Below are 16,610 nucleotides of genomic sequence, written 5' to 3'. Positions count from 1 at the left end.
AGTATACATGACATATGTCATCTGTTGTGGGGGTGATCTGAGGTCATAGAAAGCATACGAAAGTAAGAATAGAAGAGACATGCAGCAGCGTGACATAACGGCAGGATCAAACCTCCACAATGGTTGAGGTAATCCCAGTAAAACATGTTAGATAACTAAGCCACCAGCAAACCTGCTGAGCCTTTGTTCAGCCACCACACACTTCAACAGTCGTTGGCAGGGAACAGAACGACTGCAGACAAACAAGGGTTAATCTCACGTATGGACTCTAGATTTTAGAGCTCATATAATCAATTTAAGGGAACAGCACTGCTCTGAACTACATGTATGATCTTAACAAATGATCAAATTTGTCAAATCTGATCATTTAGTGGACATGCCTGACAGACTAGTGAAGCCGCCATTTAAAAAAAATAGAAATAATGCAACAGGAACTATAATTAAAGCTTTACATACAATAGCATTACCCGCATTTAATTTGGTCATATTCAGGCCTCTGAAACACTTTTTCACAGCACAACATGTCCACATGCTGAACAACAACAAGACCAGAGCATGAAAACAGTGACTTTGCTGGAAATTCAGTGATTTTAATATGTTACGTCACACAGGCTGATTAGCTTCCTCTCTGTCTCTCTAAAAAGCAAGCTCCTGCTAGTCCATCAGCAGCTAATGGTACTTTAAAATAAAAGCACTCTGTCACAAATAAGCTGTTTTTCCTCCCTGGGGTCCACTTTTGTTTCAATCACAATGGACCCCACCGCTTTTGTACATCCATTCACTCTAACCAGCAAGTAATCCACGAACATGAGAGTCAAGTTCTGTTACCCAACAGCAATGTACTGTACATTTTCCATAAGGCTGAGATTAAAACTGTGTCATGGTTCATCTCTTAATCTCTCTCTCTGACTAATGCCATCTGTCCACGACTATGCCACGTTTGAGACCATATCTGCTCTATCACGGAGATTCTACATTTCACCTGCCACTAATATTGAAACGTGAACACTTAATGGTTGGAGCAAACCCATGAGTCTAAAAGAATGTGCTATTGACCACCAATCAACAGAAAGGTACCGGACAGCTGGGTGGGACCAGAGTTGAATTTCTCCATCCATTTCTAATTTATTCACACTTTCTCTAATCTCTTCATTAACCAGGGTTTATTTTATTTTGACTCACTTGCTTGCCTTTTTTAGACCTAATTGGAGCAAATATGATGATGCAAAGGATCATCATCGCCATCCTCGGAGCTGTTTTGAACTGATGTCAGAATGACACTTTGGTTAAAAATTTGCTTGTAGGTACTTCTGGCCTAACATTTTGATGATGCTTGTCTGTTTCTTCCTGCCGGCTACTGTGTAAAACTCCTGTCCTGAATCTGTCTTCTGCAAAGCTAAGAGAGATGAAGACAGAAAAGGGAAAAAAAGGGAGATAAGTATGTGACAGAGACAGGAGGCTTCATTAAATATGAAAACAAGAAGCTCCAGTTAAAGTCTACAGTGACGTTTCTTTTTATATTGGCAAAGCACCACCCAATCTCCCCTCTGTGCATCACTACACAGCTGCAGGCTTCACCCACTGAGCATGTTTCAAACTGCACAGGACAAAGAGGGGTTAAGAAGTAAGAGCATAAGGAAGCGGAAAAAAAGAAAATTAAAACCTGAAAAATAACAAGTGGATTGGAAAGGGGGGAAAGTGGGTGGAATAAAAAGGTACGCAGAAAGAAAAGGTGTGATAATGCAGAGTGACAAAAAATTGAGGTAAGACGGAAAGAGGGAGAAAATGAGATTTTTTCCTTCCAGTTCTTTTATCTTTAAGGCTCTGTATCTTTTTGTAAACACTGAGACTGGCTAGCTCCTGCCTGCTTTATATTCACACACCGTTATCTCTGTGCACGGTGTGTGTGATAAAATACTCTGCCTTTAAAATACAGTATGGCTGTGCAGCGCTCACGTGTGGTCGTACTGTATGTGTTGGCTGAGGTAACCGGGGGCATCAATTCATGCGAGCAGTCACTCTGCGGCAAAAACTCTCTGGCTCTGTCTTGCTCTCTCACTCAGTATGACCCACACACACACAGACACACACACTGTATACATTCAGCTCATTAGTGTGTGCTCAGTGTGCATGGCAAAGACTATGGGCCATTTTGCAGCACTGTGAGACACAGGTCAATGGTTTGACTTTGGAAATCACTGAGGTTGCCATTAAAACAGTCTTTCAGCTCTGTCACAATATCACCGTACACGTTTCATTCCATCAATAAAGCTGCAGTTTATTTGCATTTGATGTCTTTTATATCAATGTAAGAACATTATGATCGCAGGAGTGCGTAAAGGAAACAGCATCATTCCAATGGATTATGTTGTATAAAATTCTTTTGATCCTCGTTTTTGCATATCCAACACTCACACAAGCAGCATACAAAGTAGGATACCTGCTACGTGGAAGATGTGGTTAAATTTGAGTCTAAAGAAAAAGCTTAAACTTTTAGGGGAAACACGGTTACTGTCATTGCTGGCGGTGTAAACACAGCCGTGTGATCTCACAGCTCAGCGCCACCTTAAGACTGACACGGTTCACACATGTATCAAAAACATGCTCCGGATCACTTTGAGGTAATATAATCTCTCTGTTCTACAGGGCACGTCCATCTAACAGACTTCAACATCGCTGCAATCGTTAAAGAAGACCTCAAAGCAACTTCCATCGCTGGGACAAAGCCGTACATGGGTAAGAAAACAGAAACTATGATTTCAGTTCCCAAGGATGTCGAAGGGATGTTAGAGACCAACTTTGGTGAGCCCAGTTTTCACCGGAGGAAGAATCCTCCCTCTGCTGGTTGGAAGGCAGTTTGTTCATTTTTGTTGATTCATCAAAGGCATGTGCCACAACCAAGCACACAGAACAAATAGAGCAAAACTCGGCTGGCAGGCTTAAAAAATCTCAATGATTGATTTAAGAGTAAGGAATCAATTACGGATCGATGGGTTGAGGGACACATGCAGAACATGCAAGAAAAAAAGACGAAGAACTGTAATTTTGAGATCTGAGAAGAAAAGCAAAAATGCTCCTGTACAACGCCACAATTGAATATAAAATACTTCATCACAAAACCCCTGAAGCCAAGTTCACAGAGTTTGACCTTTGTCAATATTAGCTACTCCATGGTAGAACAAGAGACAGCTAAAAATAAGTGTGCACTTATACCAACACAGTCATGGTAGTACTTTGTTGCAAGGTACACAGTGAAGGTTAAAAGCTTAAGGAGCTTAATGCATACGTTGTTTAGGAAGCATTTTAGAATTAGCTCTGATAAACATCATTTTTGCATCTTGTTTGATTTTGATGCATGGACTCAAAACCTGAGAGTAACATTTAAAAGAAAATGCTGCCCACAGAAACCAACTTTTATCCTTTTCAGCGTCGCTGCAGTCGTCGTCCTCGTGACTCTTAAGCACAGTAGTGATCAGATCGATGTGTATTCAGCTCCTGGGAGATCAGATAGTAGCTAACAGGATTTCAGGGGGATATGAATGATGAGGCAGCGCATGTCTGTGTGTGTTTGTGTATGAGTGTGTGCTCCTGCTTTTATGCCTATAACGTGTACACTCATGACAGAGAATGATCTTGTAGCCACGTGTGACTACATTTCAGCCGAATACTCTGTGGTGTAATAGATAATTCATGGGTACTCTGGGAGGAAGAAAAGACCCTCTCTTTCAGAGGCTTCAGTAGATAAACTACACGTTTTCCTCCTCAGCGAGAGAGCAGAGCAAACCTGCCATGACGAAGAGGAGGAAGGGAGTGTGTGCGTGCTCCTGAGTGTACACTATGTCTCTCTCAGACCTAATTTTGAGAGTGTAATACAGATAAAGAATCAGTGTGGGAAGGGTAAGAGATAAGTGATGGAAATTCATCTTGACCATTTGAAACAAGATTACATCTGAGCAACCCAGAATAGATTATTCGCTTCCAAAATCTAACCAACCAATTTAAGGGTTTAAATAGCTCGTCCCACCAACAAAACTAGTTTAGTAAGTTATTTATTACAAAGACACCATGATGCTACACTGGCTCCAAAATAGATCCCAATACCTAATACTTGCCTCTGGCAAAAAAAAGGGGGGCAATTATGTTCTTCATCACAGAACAAGAACAAAAGCTCAACAGTTCAAGTGTGAAAACTTTCTGGTTATGAGCTCAGCCACTTCTGTAAAATCTGCTGACAACAGATCTTATGTGTATAAGCAACTTACACAGCATGCGCCACTCTGTTGCACAAACCCCATTCAGACACGCAACTTGCAACGTAAGTTTGGTGGCAATTTTACATGTCGGCCTCATGATTGAATAACCACCAAAGTCACTTTTTGCAAATCAGTTGTGACAGTCTGACTGGGTGACACTTCCAACAGCCAGTCCCTCATGCTATTATTTCAGTTTTCATCCATGCCAGTTGCAAGGCAAATAAGCAGCAGAAATCCAATTAGTGATAAAAACTGATGAGTAAATTCATGAGGGCAAGAGGGAGCCAGTGTCACATGCAGAGATGACGGTCATTAATTACAAAATGAATTTTAAAAATCAATCATAATCCAGTGCCAAATATTGTGCAACCTCCGTTTCCCACAGTCCTGCTCTGATGAAAAACGCCATTATGGAGGATTTAACGAAGGCCTATGTGTGAATAACAAAAAGACAGATGAAGCAAGCTTTGCTATGTTTTCCACATCTGAAAGAGGCTGTAGTTAAAATAAACTGTCCTGAAAAACACAAGAGGCATCACACACCAAACTTCCATTTAAATTTGTCGTACAATATTTTGTGTCTATCAGCTCCGGAGCTGTTTCAGACCTTCGAGGGGTCCCACCCTGGCTACTCCTTCTCTGTCGACTGGTGGTCGCTGGGCATCACAGCCTATGAGCTGCTAAGAGGACAGGTAACTGAGACATACACACAAAGAGCCCCATCACTATGTCCACATCTCAACTCGCTTCAGCCTTGGCTTGGCACACTTTACTGCAGTGAATAATACATATGACGTCTGACGAGAGTGTGCTAGAAAAGTCCTGTCAGAAGGAAAGCAGACGTAAGTCCTCAGCCTTCACCAAACAACAGGGGGGTGAAGCTATAATTGAATTTTACATTTAAGCTGACCTTCCTGGGGAAGATGTTTAAATGTTTAGTCACGGTGTGAGACGAATCGCTGTGGGAGAATGAGAAAATAGAATCTGAGTTATTTCCAGAGCCATATAATTGGAATTGATTTTTGAATATATGATTTATTTAATTTTTGCACCGGTCCCATCTGGAAAAATTTTATTCAGATGTCATGGAAATAAACACAGGACGTAATTTTTTCACTCAGCCTCCTTGCTGTGTCAGATCAGAGTCTCAGAGCTGACAGCACTCCGCTCACTGTGGATTCAACTCAGACTGCAGCTGCAGAAGTTCCTCTCATATTTCAGGATGATGATTACGCCAACTACAGTAACCTCTGTCTACACTGACAAGGACCCAGAACACCTGAAAGTGATCTGGACCGTTCATGAAGTGGTGCTGAAATAAATTCCATGTTTCAGACATTTCAAAGCTCTCCCTGTCACCCTTCTCCATAAAACTGCTGACAGCTGTCTTACCTAATAGCTTTCCATTCCGCTTTCGAAAACTATTTTGTCTACTTTCTGATTCCCACTAAAATATCTATAGTCGTCTCTCAACCTTCCTTTAGCCCTTCAGAAATGATGTTTTGTCCTCTTCCTGACCTGAGAGCTACATCTTTTCTGCTCCAGAACACCTTAAGTCTTCTCTCTTACCTAAAAGCTGTGTCCTGTGATTTTCAAGTACTTTTAACCTTCACTCACTCAGGAGAGGATTGCTGAGCACACACTTATACGCCTTCACACCCAGAAATTACTTACAGTGACATAGATGTTAGCCCCATTCTCTCCCTTCACTCATACTCCACTTTTTGGACTTTCCTGTATAATCTGAGTCATCTATGCAAACCCTCTCCTAAACTTTCTCTCACCCCTCTCTCTCCCACATCATCCTCAGCCTCTCCCAGAAAATTCATTTTCACTTCATCCTTCTGTCTCCTAGGGACTCTCTTCTGCACCTTTCACTGACTGCCACATTTCAACACCAACTATAAAGCGTAAATCAGTCTCAGGGTGTTGAAAACTGCCCCGTTGGATGTGCAGAATTATTTGGCTGTTGAAAATGGAGAGCTAGCTCGCTATTATCCAGCTCGGGGCACCTTTCGATCCCTTCTCAGCCTTTACTTCATCTTATCGCACTCTTAAGCTCCCACCCCGTCTTACTCCATTCATGCTTCACTCAGACCATTTAACTCCTCTCTCACTAGCCAGGGTTCCCTGCCAGGCCTGGCCACTGGTTGCAGGTAAAGGTCCAGGTAGCTCAGTTCCTTTCTAGAGCCGCAAATCAATCACTGTCACTTTGTTTCTCAGCCTCCAAATGAGATTAATTAGACGACCTCAGAGGGGGACCTCCTGGTCAAAAATGCCAATATATTGTGACATGTGAGCCAGTGTCTGCCTTCTGAACACCTGACTCCAAAAGAATATATTACTGGTTATCTGACACTGTCTGGGGAGCATCTGCAGAATTGGAATATAATTGATATCATGCATCTAAAAGAGCCTGTAATAAAAATGAGGAGGCGAGCCGTCCACCTGGGTTTCATGTCACTCCCATTTCTCTTTCATCTTTGCTGCCTCTCCTCACTCTGAACCATCTGACAAAGCAGAAATGGCATCAAAAGTGTGGCGAGAACGATTTGCCCATTGAGCATTTGCTCTTCTGTGAACAAACAATCTGGGAGAAATGGGCAAAAGTGTGGCTTGTCCACCTCCACACTGCCTGATCTAGCTGTGTTTTGTCACTGTGTCATTCTCCAACTCCAGAGGGTGGAGAAGGACTGGTGTGAAGAACTCTCAACAGGCTTTCTCTTGTTTTCTGACCCGCAGACAGCCCACTCGTTCTGCACGGCTGAGAGTTTAAGTTGTGCTTTGAGAAGAGTCCCTCATTCTCTGTTTCCTCTATCATTTGTCCTCATCAGTGTGGGAAATGGGTTCACAGAAGGTGAACACAAGGAGAGGAGGAAGAGAGAGAGGAGAGGGCCAACTGCAAACTTGAAGACACATACTTTATCACTGCCCCCAGGCAGAGAATGACTAAGAATACAAGTCCTCTATAACATATTGTCTCCTCTCCTCTTTCCAGAGACCGTATGTGATGAGATCCAGTACACCAGCTAATGAGATCCTTCAGACCTTCCACAAGGTCCATCCCAGCTACCCAGCAGCCTGGTCTTTGGAGATGAAGTCCCTACTCAGAAAGGTAAATGTGGCACATGCATACTGCACTATATAATCTAGGATTAATCTCACCTTTTCACGTGATACCCCCTCAGTTCCAATCAGTTATAAAACACACCAGTGGAAGAAGCCCAGTCCGTTTTGAGAGTCATTTAGCTTGCCAGCAAATGGCAAGAAGCCAAAAAGTCTGTGATTTGTTCTTCACCCGTTCTACAGAATCAGTTTATTCTCCAGCTCCATCCTCTCTGGTCTATGGACCCACCCTCAAAGTGCCCGGCTCCCGGGCTGGCCCTTCCCTGGAGCCGACAGCAGTGCACTGGCCAGATGTGGGTGGTAACTCAATAAAGTTGTGTATTAGAGGCCTCACTTGGGTGTATTTTGGTTAGCCAACCATTGAACTGAGTCTCAAACTGAGTACTTTTCTTTGTTTCCTGGGGTCCAAAAGAGTTATTCTGTTGAGATAAGGACTCATTCATTGACTGACTACTTCCTTGGTGGAGATCTGAGAGCATTTTTATTCACATTGTACAAGTCACATTGTACACCTGATGTGACTTTGAATTAGGGCCACCACACCTCCAGAATGTACTGTGATCATATATTTAAACCTGCACTTGACAACTTCTCACAAAGATGATGCCTGGTGGCCAAACTGAACTTCGGTGCCATAATACTCTCATGAATAATGACATCAGTAAAGTGAAACGCACAAGTTGCCCAATATAACTGATGAGATCTTAATAAACAGACAAGACAGGCAACGATCTGATGTGGGTGAGCCTAGCATTTCTGGATGGCTTCTTAGCTACTTTTCAGGAGATTACAGGAGTTTATTTCCCGTGGGAACACAATTATCCATACCTGACACCGGCACTTCATTTGGGCAAGCAAGCTGCATTTACAGAATCTAAATTAGGAGGTCACTTTCATCATTGCAACCCTACTTTGTATACCACCTGTTTATGTGTTCAGGAAGATCTTGCAGCATTCAGTGCAGCTTTGTAATTATAATCAAGTATTCATAAAGAGGAATTTGTGTTGTAGAAGAATAGACCTTGGAATGTAAACAAAAGGACTATCCATATCACTCCTTAATTACAATAAATTGATGTACATTTTGTTTTTGCATTTGATGTAATTAGCATATTCTTAAATCTTCAGAGTCTATTAATAATTACCTGTCTAACATCTGTTCTTCTTGTTGCAATTAAGCCTCTAGCAAGGCTAACAGACACTGTTGCTGGAGCATTTGGGTTTTGTCTTGGCAGCGATCCACTGCAGTCAAACTGTTGCATTGCTTCGTGCTCAGACTCCTCGTACCTCATTGGCATTCCGGTTGCATAAATGTGTGTGTATGTGGGAGTGAAAGAGGGAGTGTGTGTGTGCGTGCTGCGTGCGAGAGGGAGACAGAAATGTAAAGAAAGTGAGAACGTATGGGGAGAATTCCACGCTCGATATATTTGTCCTTCATCCCTCTCACTTCCCAACCTCGTAAATTCTCATCACCATTTGCTTCCTACATGTATCTCATTTTCACTTCCTCTGTCACTCGTTACCTCCATCCTCTCCTCAATACCCACCACCCTCATCCCTTTTGTCCCCGTATCCTCATTCTCAGACACATCCTTTAGGGCAAACATGTACTCGTGTCTCAGTGGGACTCTGCCCGTAACTTTTCAACCATGCCTCCCCATGGACAATTGTTCTTACTCTAATCCTTTTGTCTCCTTCAGTTGCTGTGCATAGATGTCCAGAAGCGCATTTCCTGTCTAGCAGAGCTACAGGATCTGGACTACATGTCAGATGTCAACTGGGACGCTGTGCTCAGCAAACAGCTTCCTCCAGGCTTTATTCCCAATGTGAGTATCAGAACTGCCTCAGTGTGCTACCCAAAAAACATGCTAACATCTGAACAGAAAAGGATGTTTTATCTGACACTGTCCTGCTATACTGTGGTGCTAATCAGATCCAGTACACTCCAACCCACCCACCTTAAACAAAAAAAAAAAAAAAAAAAAAACACTGAAAAACAAAATATATGGAACAAAAATGAACAAATAGAATATGATGCATATGCCATCTGCTACATCTTTGTCAGAGAACAATAGCATGATTTTACCCCTTTTTCACATTTCAGAATAAAAATACCATACATCACTGAAACCCCTCCTCTCGCCTACTGTTCTCACATACCTATTCCCATTCCAGTATTTCCCCGAAGGCGACGAAGATGTAAGGAACACAAGATGTAGCTAAAACTACCCACTCTTCATCTCATCTTTTCTAGTCAAGCTGCAGACACCACCCCCTGCTGGGCTGAGCAGGATGTCCCACTGAGTGTGTAGACTGAGTACGACAAAGCAGACATGTGTGCATTCTTCTTAGATATAGACAAAGTAGCTCTACGGGTGGTCTCTGGATCATCATGACCAGTTGGATGAAGATAGTGCTTGCGTGTAATAATAACACCAAGCGGGAAGCAGGTGTTGGGTTTTTACAGTAGCTGTACTGGTTTACTGTGCCCAATTTCAAAGCTGGTAACAGTAAAATATTTATCCAACATTCTACTTCACAATACAACTGCCATCGGACAAAATACTTAAAAATAGCTGACATTTGAGTACTTTAATCACACTGCATTCATGGCTGCAGATACGACTCATTCAGCTACTAATGACTAATGACAGATAAAACTAATGCCACTGCAACTAGTGATTAAACCTACAATCGATTAATCTGCCAGTTGTATTCTTGATGAATCAATTAATTGTTTAGCACATGAAAACACAGAAAACTTTGCTCTATTTTTGCTTTAAATACATAAATTACTCTAGTCACTCTAATTTTCATTGGTGGTCAGTCACACCAATGCAATGATCAAGCAATACAATGACTATCCTCTACTGTTTCAGTGAAACAGCAAGATGTCACTGCTTAGTGCCAGATCTGAATGCATGCAGACTAATGAGTGTTGCAAATGAATAGATGACTAAATGACTTCATCTAACGCTAAGTCTATAGCGCCTGCAGAGCAGCGGGTATCCCCAGCCGCCAGGCTGGCACAACAGAGGAAAAACACAGAGGATCGATGGGGAATTGACAGTGTCTCTCTATCTAATTATAGGCCTATCCTCTGTCTTTAGTGCCTTATAGACTCAGCGAGAACTCAGCCCTTATGTTTCATTTCCTAATGCCTCAGCGTTCAGTCTGCTTTGCCCTTTACTGGCCGCTGCTGTTTAAGTCTTGCTAGAATAAAAGTATAACATTATATTGTTTTGGATAACACGTCTAATTTAATCATGGTGTATTATTTTATGGGAATCAGATGTCAGAAACAATGCCTGGTCGTCACTAAAAACCATGAGAAGCTCACTGCAAGGGTAAAGTGGCACTCGGGTTATATCTCAGAGGTTGAAATATTACCCATATTAAATATTTGAACCTGCGAATCTCTTGTGTCTTTTTTTAAATGTGTGCTTACAGAGGCGGAGACTAAACTGTGACCCTACATTTGAGCTGGAGGAAATGATCCTGGAGTCCAAACCGCTTCACAAGAAGAAGAAAAGGCTTGCTAGAAAAACCAGGGACCAGGGATCTGATGGGTCCCCACAGGTAAGGCTTTAAGCTAGGAATTCATTACCCATCACACAAGAACAGGTTTGTTCTAAGACAAGACACCTTTCTTACTCACTTAACATATATGTTTTACAGATCAATAAGACACCATCCACTTTTTCACTTTACAAAGCGTTTAAATACGAATTCAAACTCAATTTTAGGTTGGTTTATCCTGTCCTCAGTGGGTCACACGTGCCTCTTAAAGGTATCCCTCCCTCTCAGTGCTCATCATTATTCATTAACGAGAGCTGACCGCTGGTTCCATTTGGCCCAGTTACAGGTGATAAGTTGCTCCTTAGTTTGTCTTTTAAATGTGTCTGGAGTGCTATTAAAAATGTTGAGGACACATTTCAGAGCTCTGTCCTCCCTCACCTTCATCAGAACAAATGGACCGCCTGCCTGCTGCAAGTATGGGGAAGGCAAAAGTATGCAATCACCTCGCTGTAGTCTTTCAGTCTCTCGGTCTGTCCACATAAATCAACTGTTGTCCTCTGGGTGTTTATACAAAACAGAGAGGAAAGCACTGAAAGGTTAATTTGATCACTCAGTCAAGTGAGAGACGTGGGAGGAACACACACGTATATACACACACTCATAAACAGCGTGATAGTGAAAGCGGTGAGGCAGGAGAGATTGTATTTTTGGTCTAGTGCAGCACTGGGACCTGATCAGTGCAGCCATTTTTCTGTCAAGGCTAACTGTAGCTCAAATGACCGCAAGTCATTTGTGTTCACTTGCATCTTTAGTGCAAATAGGTCGTGAAAAGCTTGGAGGAAACCCGAAAAACATTCTGTGCGACAACAAAGGTCGAGCTGACATGTTCTTTTGCAAGGGCTTCGAAAAAACACGGTATTTTAAAATAATTTCATTCTGGGGGCACATTTTGTTCAAATCTACTTTCAATATTTGATGTGCAAACTATTTTGGTGAATTGCAGTTTGATAAAATCTCTGTCTTCATTTGCAGGTGAACATTTTTCACTAGAAAAGACATATTCTACTGTTTTTGACTATTCCCACACAATGACTCGCTAAATTACTTCTCTGCACAAACTCACCTCTGAAGGTATTCTAATGGGCCTTTGTCACACAGTATTTAATAAAGCTGTCGCTATATGTGACCCTGGAGGTCAGAGAACTTGTACAGAGAAGCATGTTACTACCCATCCTGCATAACCATCCTCCGCTGATAAATCACTGTGTGAGATATAAATGGTAGAACACCTATTCCTACACTGGAGGCTGAAGCCAGCTCCTGCCACTAGAGAGATTTCAGTAATGCACCTTTAAAACTGGCACTGAGGTCTGTTTATCAGAAGAAATGTATTTACAGTACTGGAGTCAATTTGTCAGTACAACTGGGAAGTGCTACATTGAATTCTAGGCTTTTGTCCAATTTTGAATCTCTGGCTTTTTCTGTCGAGACATGAAAAGATCTGACAGTGGACACTGACTACAATCAAATGTGCGCTGTTACCAGTAGCAGTCCTGCGTGTTGGGTCTGGTCACTATCCAACACACTGCACCACACCACTGAAACTTGCCCCCCCCCCCACACACACACACACACAACCTAACCTAAAGCGCACACACATTGAAAACCTACGCCATTACAAAGTCACTAAGGTTGGACCCTCTCCCACTTTTCCACAGAACAGTTTATGGGAGTCTTTTCTAATAGAAGTGAAGCAATTTGTGTGGTCTAGACTCGAGAGCACATACCTTGTCAGCTTGCAATAGGAAGTCAGAGCTGGCCCAAAGTGCGCCATGTTTTATGAAGGCTGACAGCTGCTTGTGGAGACCTGCCTGCCTTTGTGTATATATCAGTGATATCTCACTGTGCAGCCAGACAACATTCGTCATCCTTTGGCCCATTCAGACAAAGAGAATGTCTCCTATTCTAATGAAATAATGATAGTGGGCTTTCAGGGAAACATTTGTTATGTTTATGGAGCAAGATGAAGTAACAGTGCATGGTCAGACGAAGGGAAACTAACATTAAGTCACTGAAATGGTTTTGTACTCTTGTGGCTTGCATTTCTGGATTCAATCACCTTATTCATTTTGCTGTCATGCTTGATCACTGCAGCTCAACCAAAACCAGGGTTAATATTATTCAGCTGTATTTGCTTGACAGGTCTTTCACATGAAAATGGAGGTCAACTATTTTCAACAATACACAACTGCAAGTGGCATATATTAAAAGAAAGATTGAGCTTTTATGCAGATCAGTGCAGTAGTAAATAATAACAGCGGTTAAGATTCGTGAACTCTCTTTAAACCCTGTTCAACTCCCTTTCTGGAGCGCTGCCATTTTGACACAATAACATCAGCTAATAGAGGCTGAGGCATTTGTCCTCCCCTTCTAAACTACTTGCCAAAAACCTTGTGTCACTTTTTAAGGTGTTTTTGATTTAAAAAATGTTCAGAAAATCTCGCTCTTGATAAAGATTTGTTTTTGAAATTGAAGTTGTATTTTTTCCTGGCCAACCTGGAGACAGCCTTTCACGCCCACCTTTAAAACACCACACTTATTTTAAGATGCTCTCTTTGCTAATTAGCCTCATGTGTATCTCCCATTGTCTCCCAGCTATTCCGCTAAATACCACTGCTTCACTCCCCAGCAGCCAAAGACACTAAAAATACTTTTAAGAGGGACCATAATATACATTGTAAACATACAGTGTGAAACACCATACTGCAGATTTTACCATTCTTTCCAAATAATTTGTTTAGCCTGCATGTTATTCATTTCACATAGTCCTATTTTGAATGTGTGCTGGTCACACAGAATACTCGCTTTACTATCTATACATATGAGTTTGTGTTTGTGTAATGCTTTGCCATATCCACTTACAAAGGGCCTGGGGGGCCGCTCGTGATCGATGCATAGAAAAGAGAGAAACAAAGAGAATGCTTGATGTGTGTTTGTGTGTTGATGTGTGTGTTCTGTGCAGCATTTCTGAAGCACAGCCGGATCAATATTGAATGAAGTAAGCAAGTTGCTCTTATACCTGTCCCTGCCATCTTCTTTCTCATTACCTGAGGCTGTTTTTTTTTTTTTTTTTGCACATTCCTCCTCTACTCATTTTCACTTTCTCCTCTCCAACCTAATTTCTCCTCACTTGTCCTCAGACTCCTTCCACAATGCTGTCTACATATCGCTCTAACCCCCCCCTTCACACAACGCCGGTCCCCTTCCTTATCCATTTTTTCCAGCTCCTCTTTAATCTCCCTGCCTCTGCCTCCCTGTCGCTGTTACGCTCATAACGTGGCGTAAAATTAGCTCAATTAAATCACTGATAATATACAGCACAAAATTGGACCCGTGCTGTGAGAACAATATAAACTGGCAGACTCCCATCACACACAGACACAGACACACATCTCTCTCCAAATCAGAGATGTCATTCAAGTTCATTATCCATTGCATGTATGAAATACAGTGAAAAGCTTTCTTGTAGAGTTTATTTAGATAACAAACACCAGGGTTCATTCAAAATAGCAGCAATACAGATGGACAGAAGGGTTGCAGAAGGATTATTGTGTGCATGTATGTGTGTGTGGAGGGAATTCAGAGTACAGTATCTTAATAAAAAGATATATAGTCTTTTTTTAGTTGATTTTTGTATGGTCTGGTTGAGTGTAGAGTATGAACTATTAATTAAGATTATTATTATTATATTAATTAAGAATCCAAAAAAAAAAAATCCATTCAAAAATAAAGAAAAAGTATCATGATACTTAAGTTTGGTGATAATACGCTGTCGCTGGGGTGTTTGGGTTGTTTGCCTCAAAATTATTAGCACTGCCATGGAGTGCATCGTGGTTGGAAATTATGTTTAGAATATCAAATATCAAATGGTAACATGAAACCAATGTGAAAGGGGTCACTTGTTTTGATGAAACTAACGAGTATTATCATCCAAATATACTGTTTCATAGCGAGTTTCAGCTCATTTTTAGCGGGTCTGGACTGCAATTTTACTGTTTTGGTTTTGCTCTCACGACTCTCATGGTGTCGTTTTTGGCCACAGCAGGCAGCTACATACTCAGCACCAAATGGCAGATAGTTAGCAACGAGCTGGTGAACATAACAGGAGTTGGTAGAGACCAAAAGCAGAGCTAAAAAGGAGTGAATACTGATGTGTAAATGCTGGATGTGTAAATAAACAAATGTTTGCTAACAAGTTTGCCATATCAGCTTAAAAGGTGATGTTATGTCAATGGTGTGTCCTCAACTCCCTTCTTCTGCCCTCAAGTGGCCAAAAACATAAGTTACTGCAGGTTTAAGGTGATTAAATGATGCAGTAAAATCATGTGACAATGAATGTTAAAGAAAGACAGGTGACTGTTTCAGCACCAGAGAGGGACACATGGGTTTAAATGTTTGGGTTCCACGTCAAGTGACACAAACTGTTTTTCACTTGCACCATCCTGTGGCCAAATGCAGTAATGAGGAATGTGTGCTTACAGTAAGCCTCTTTGTTTTATTGCACCTGCAAGCGACATCAAGTGCTCCACAGAGGATGACAAAAATGAACATAAATTTTATGTTGGTTCTTATTTTTCCACACTGAACTCAGTCTGTCGCTGTGCTATTCTACCAAACTCTTCCCAATTATTTTCTTCAAGAAAAATTTTAATATGATGAAAATTTATGTGTGCTTGCTGCTAAGCAAATGGAGGCTGCATAGAAGTATTGGAAAATCACTTAATTAGTATTAGAGTCAGGTAAATGAATGGGCCAGTGGAAGAGACAGAGAGCTGCATGTGTATCAGGGGATACAGCTCCATGGTTGCCACTAATTAAAAGTGTAGAGTCAGATCTCGTCTTCAGAATGTCATCAGAGGTTGAAGCTCAAGAAGCACAGCTTGTTCCACATAGATTTTTTCACTGAACACAGGCAAACTCAGCTGAAAATGCTGACATAATATGTCTCCGGACTGTTAAAATTATGGTTTGAGCATTCCTAATCAGCTTGTTTTTAATATTCCTGATGGGGTAAAAATAAATCCACCATTTACACCAGATTGTTCTTCTAAAACCAATAGCGCAGGCAAGATGTGTTGTCTAAGTATTTGGTGCCAAAGAACAATAAATTATGGGTAATGTGGAAAAACCTACACTCTACATCATACTTTCTAAAATAGAGTCCATGATCTTATATTAATTGAATTTACTTTTAAATTAATGAGCACTCATGCTCTGCACTCAAACCGAGTCCACTATTTTGATGACACCTTTTGTTTTCAGGGTAAGAATTGGGAATCATTTTAATTACTGGGGTATTATGTAATTTATTATATATTGTTTAAAAGTTCTCTAATTCCGACTTCAATCACAGGACATATTAGCAGGCACATTACAAATGAAAGCTGTCCGCAGCCACAGACAGACACACAGTAAGCCCGGATAAAGATGCTGAGAAATGTCTCTCGTCCAGAAGAGCACTCCCTGTTGGTTTGTCTCACTAAATGGAAAGTTTAATCAAGCAGTTGGAGCAATTAGCTTCTGAAATGCCTTTTTTAAAATCGTAAAGCAGAGACAGAGAGGGAGATAGGGAGAGAGAGAAAACAAGTGAAGTGTCTAAGTTAAAGCATTTTTAACATACTCTCTGCAAGGCCAGAGCCTTCTCTTAGCATT

General features: G+C 41.4%; 1 protein-coding gene across 1 annotated transcript in view; it reads left to right on the top strand.

Annotated features, from left to right (window-relative positions):
* stk32a (serine/threonine kinase 32A) overlaps window positions 1–16,610 on the top strand; it is a 58,465-nt gene that overhangs the window by 38,805 nt on the left and 3,050 nt on the right. The window contains exons 7-11 of the mRNA XM_076751165.1: window positions 2,647–2,736; window positions 4,842–4,945; window positions 7,252–7,368; window positions 9,080–9,205; window positions 10,830–10,958. Coding sequence (XP_076607280.1) covers window positions 2,647–2,736; window positions 4,842–4,945; window positions 7,252–7,368; window positions 9,080–9,205; window positions 10,830–10,958 — 566 coding nt within the window. The remainder of the gene's footprint in view (window positions 1–2,646; window positions 2,737–4,841; window positions 4,946–7,251; window positions 7,369–9,079; window positions 9,206–10,829; window positions 10,959–16,610) is intronic.

Source organism: Chaetodon auriga, chromosome 15, assembly GCF_051107435.1.
Source record: "Chaetodon auriga isolate fChaAug3 chromosome 15, fChaAug3.hap1, whole genome shotgun sequence".
NCBI lineage: Eukaryota > Metazoa > Chordata > Actinopteri > Chaetodontiformes > Chaetodontidae > Chaetodon > Chaetodon auriga.
Note: the sequence above shows the minus strand (reverse complement) of the source record. Positions and strands in the feature narration are given on the sequence as shown.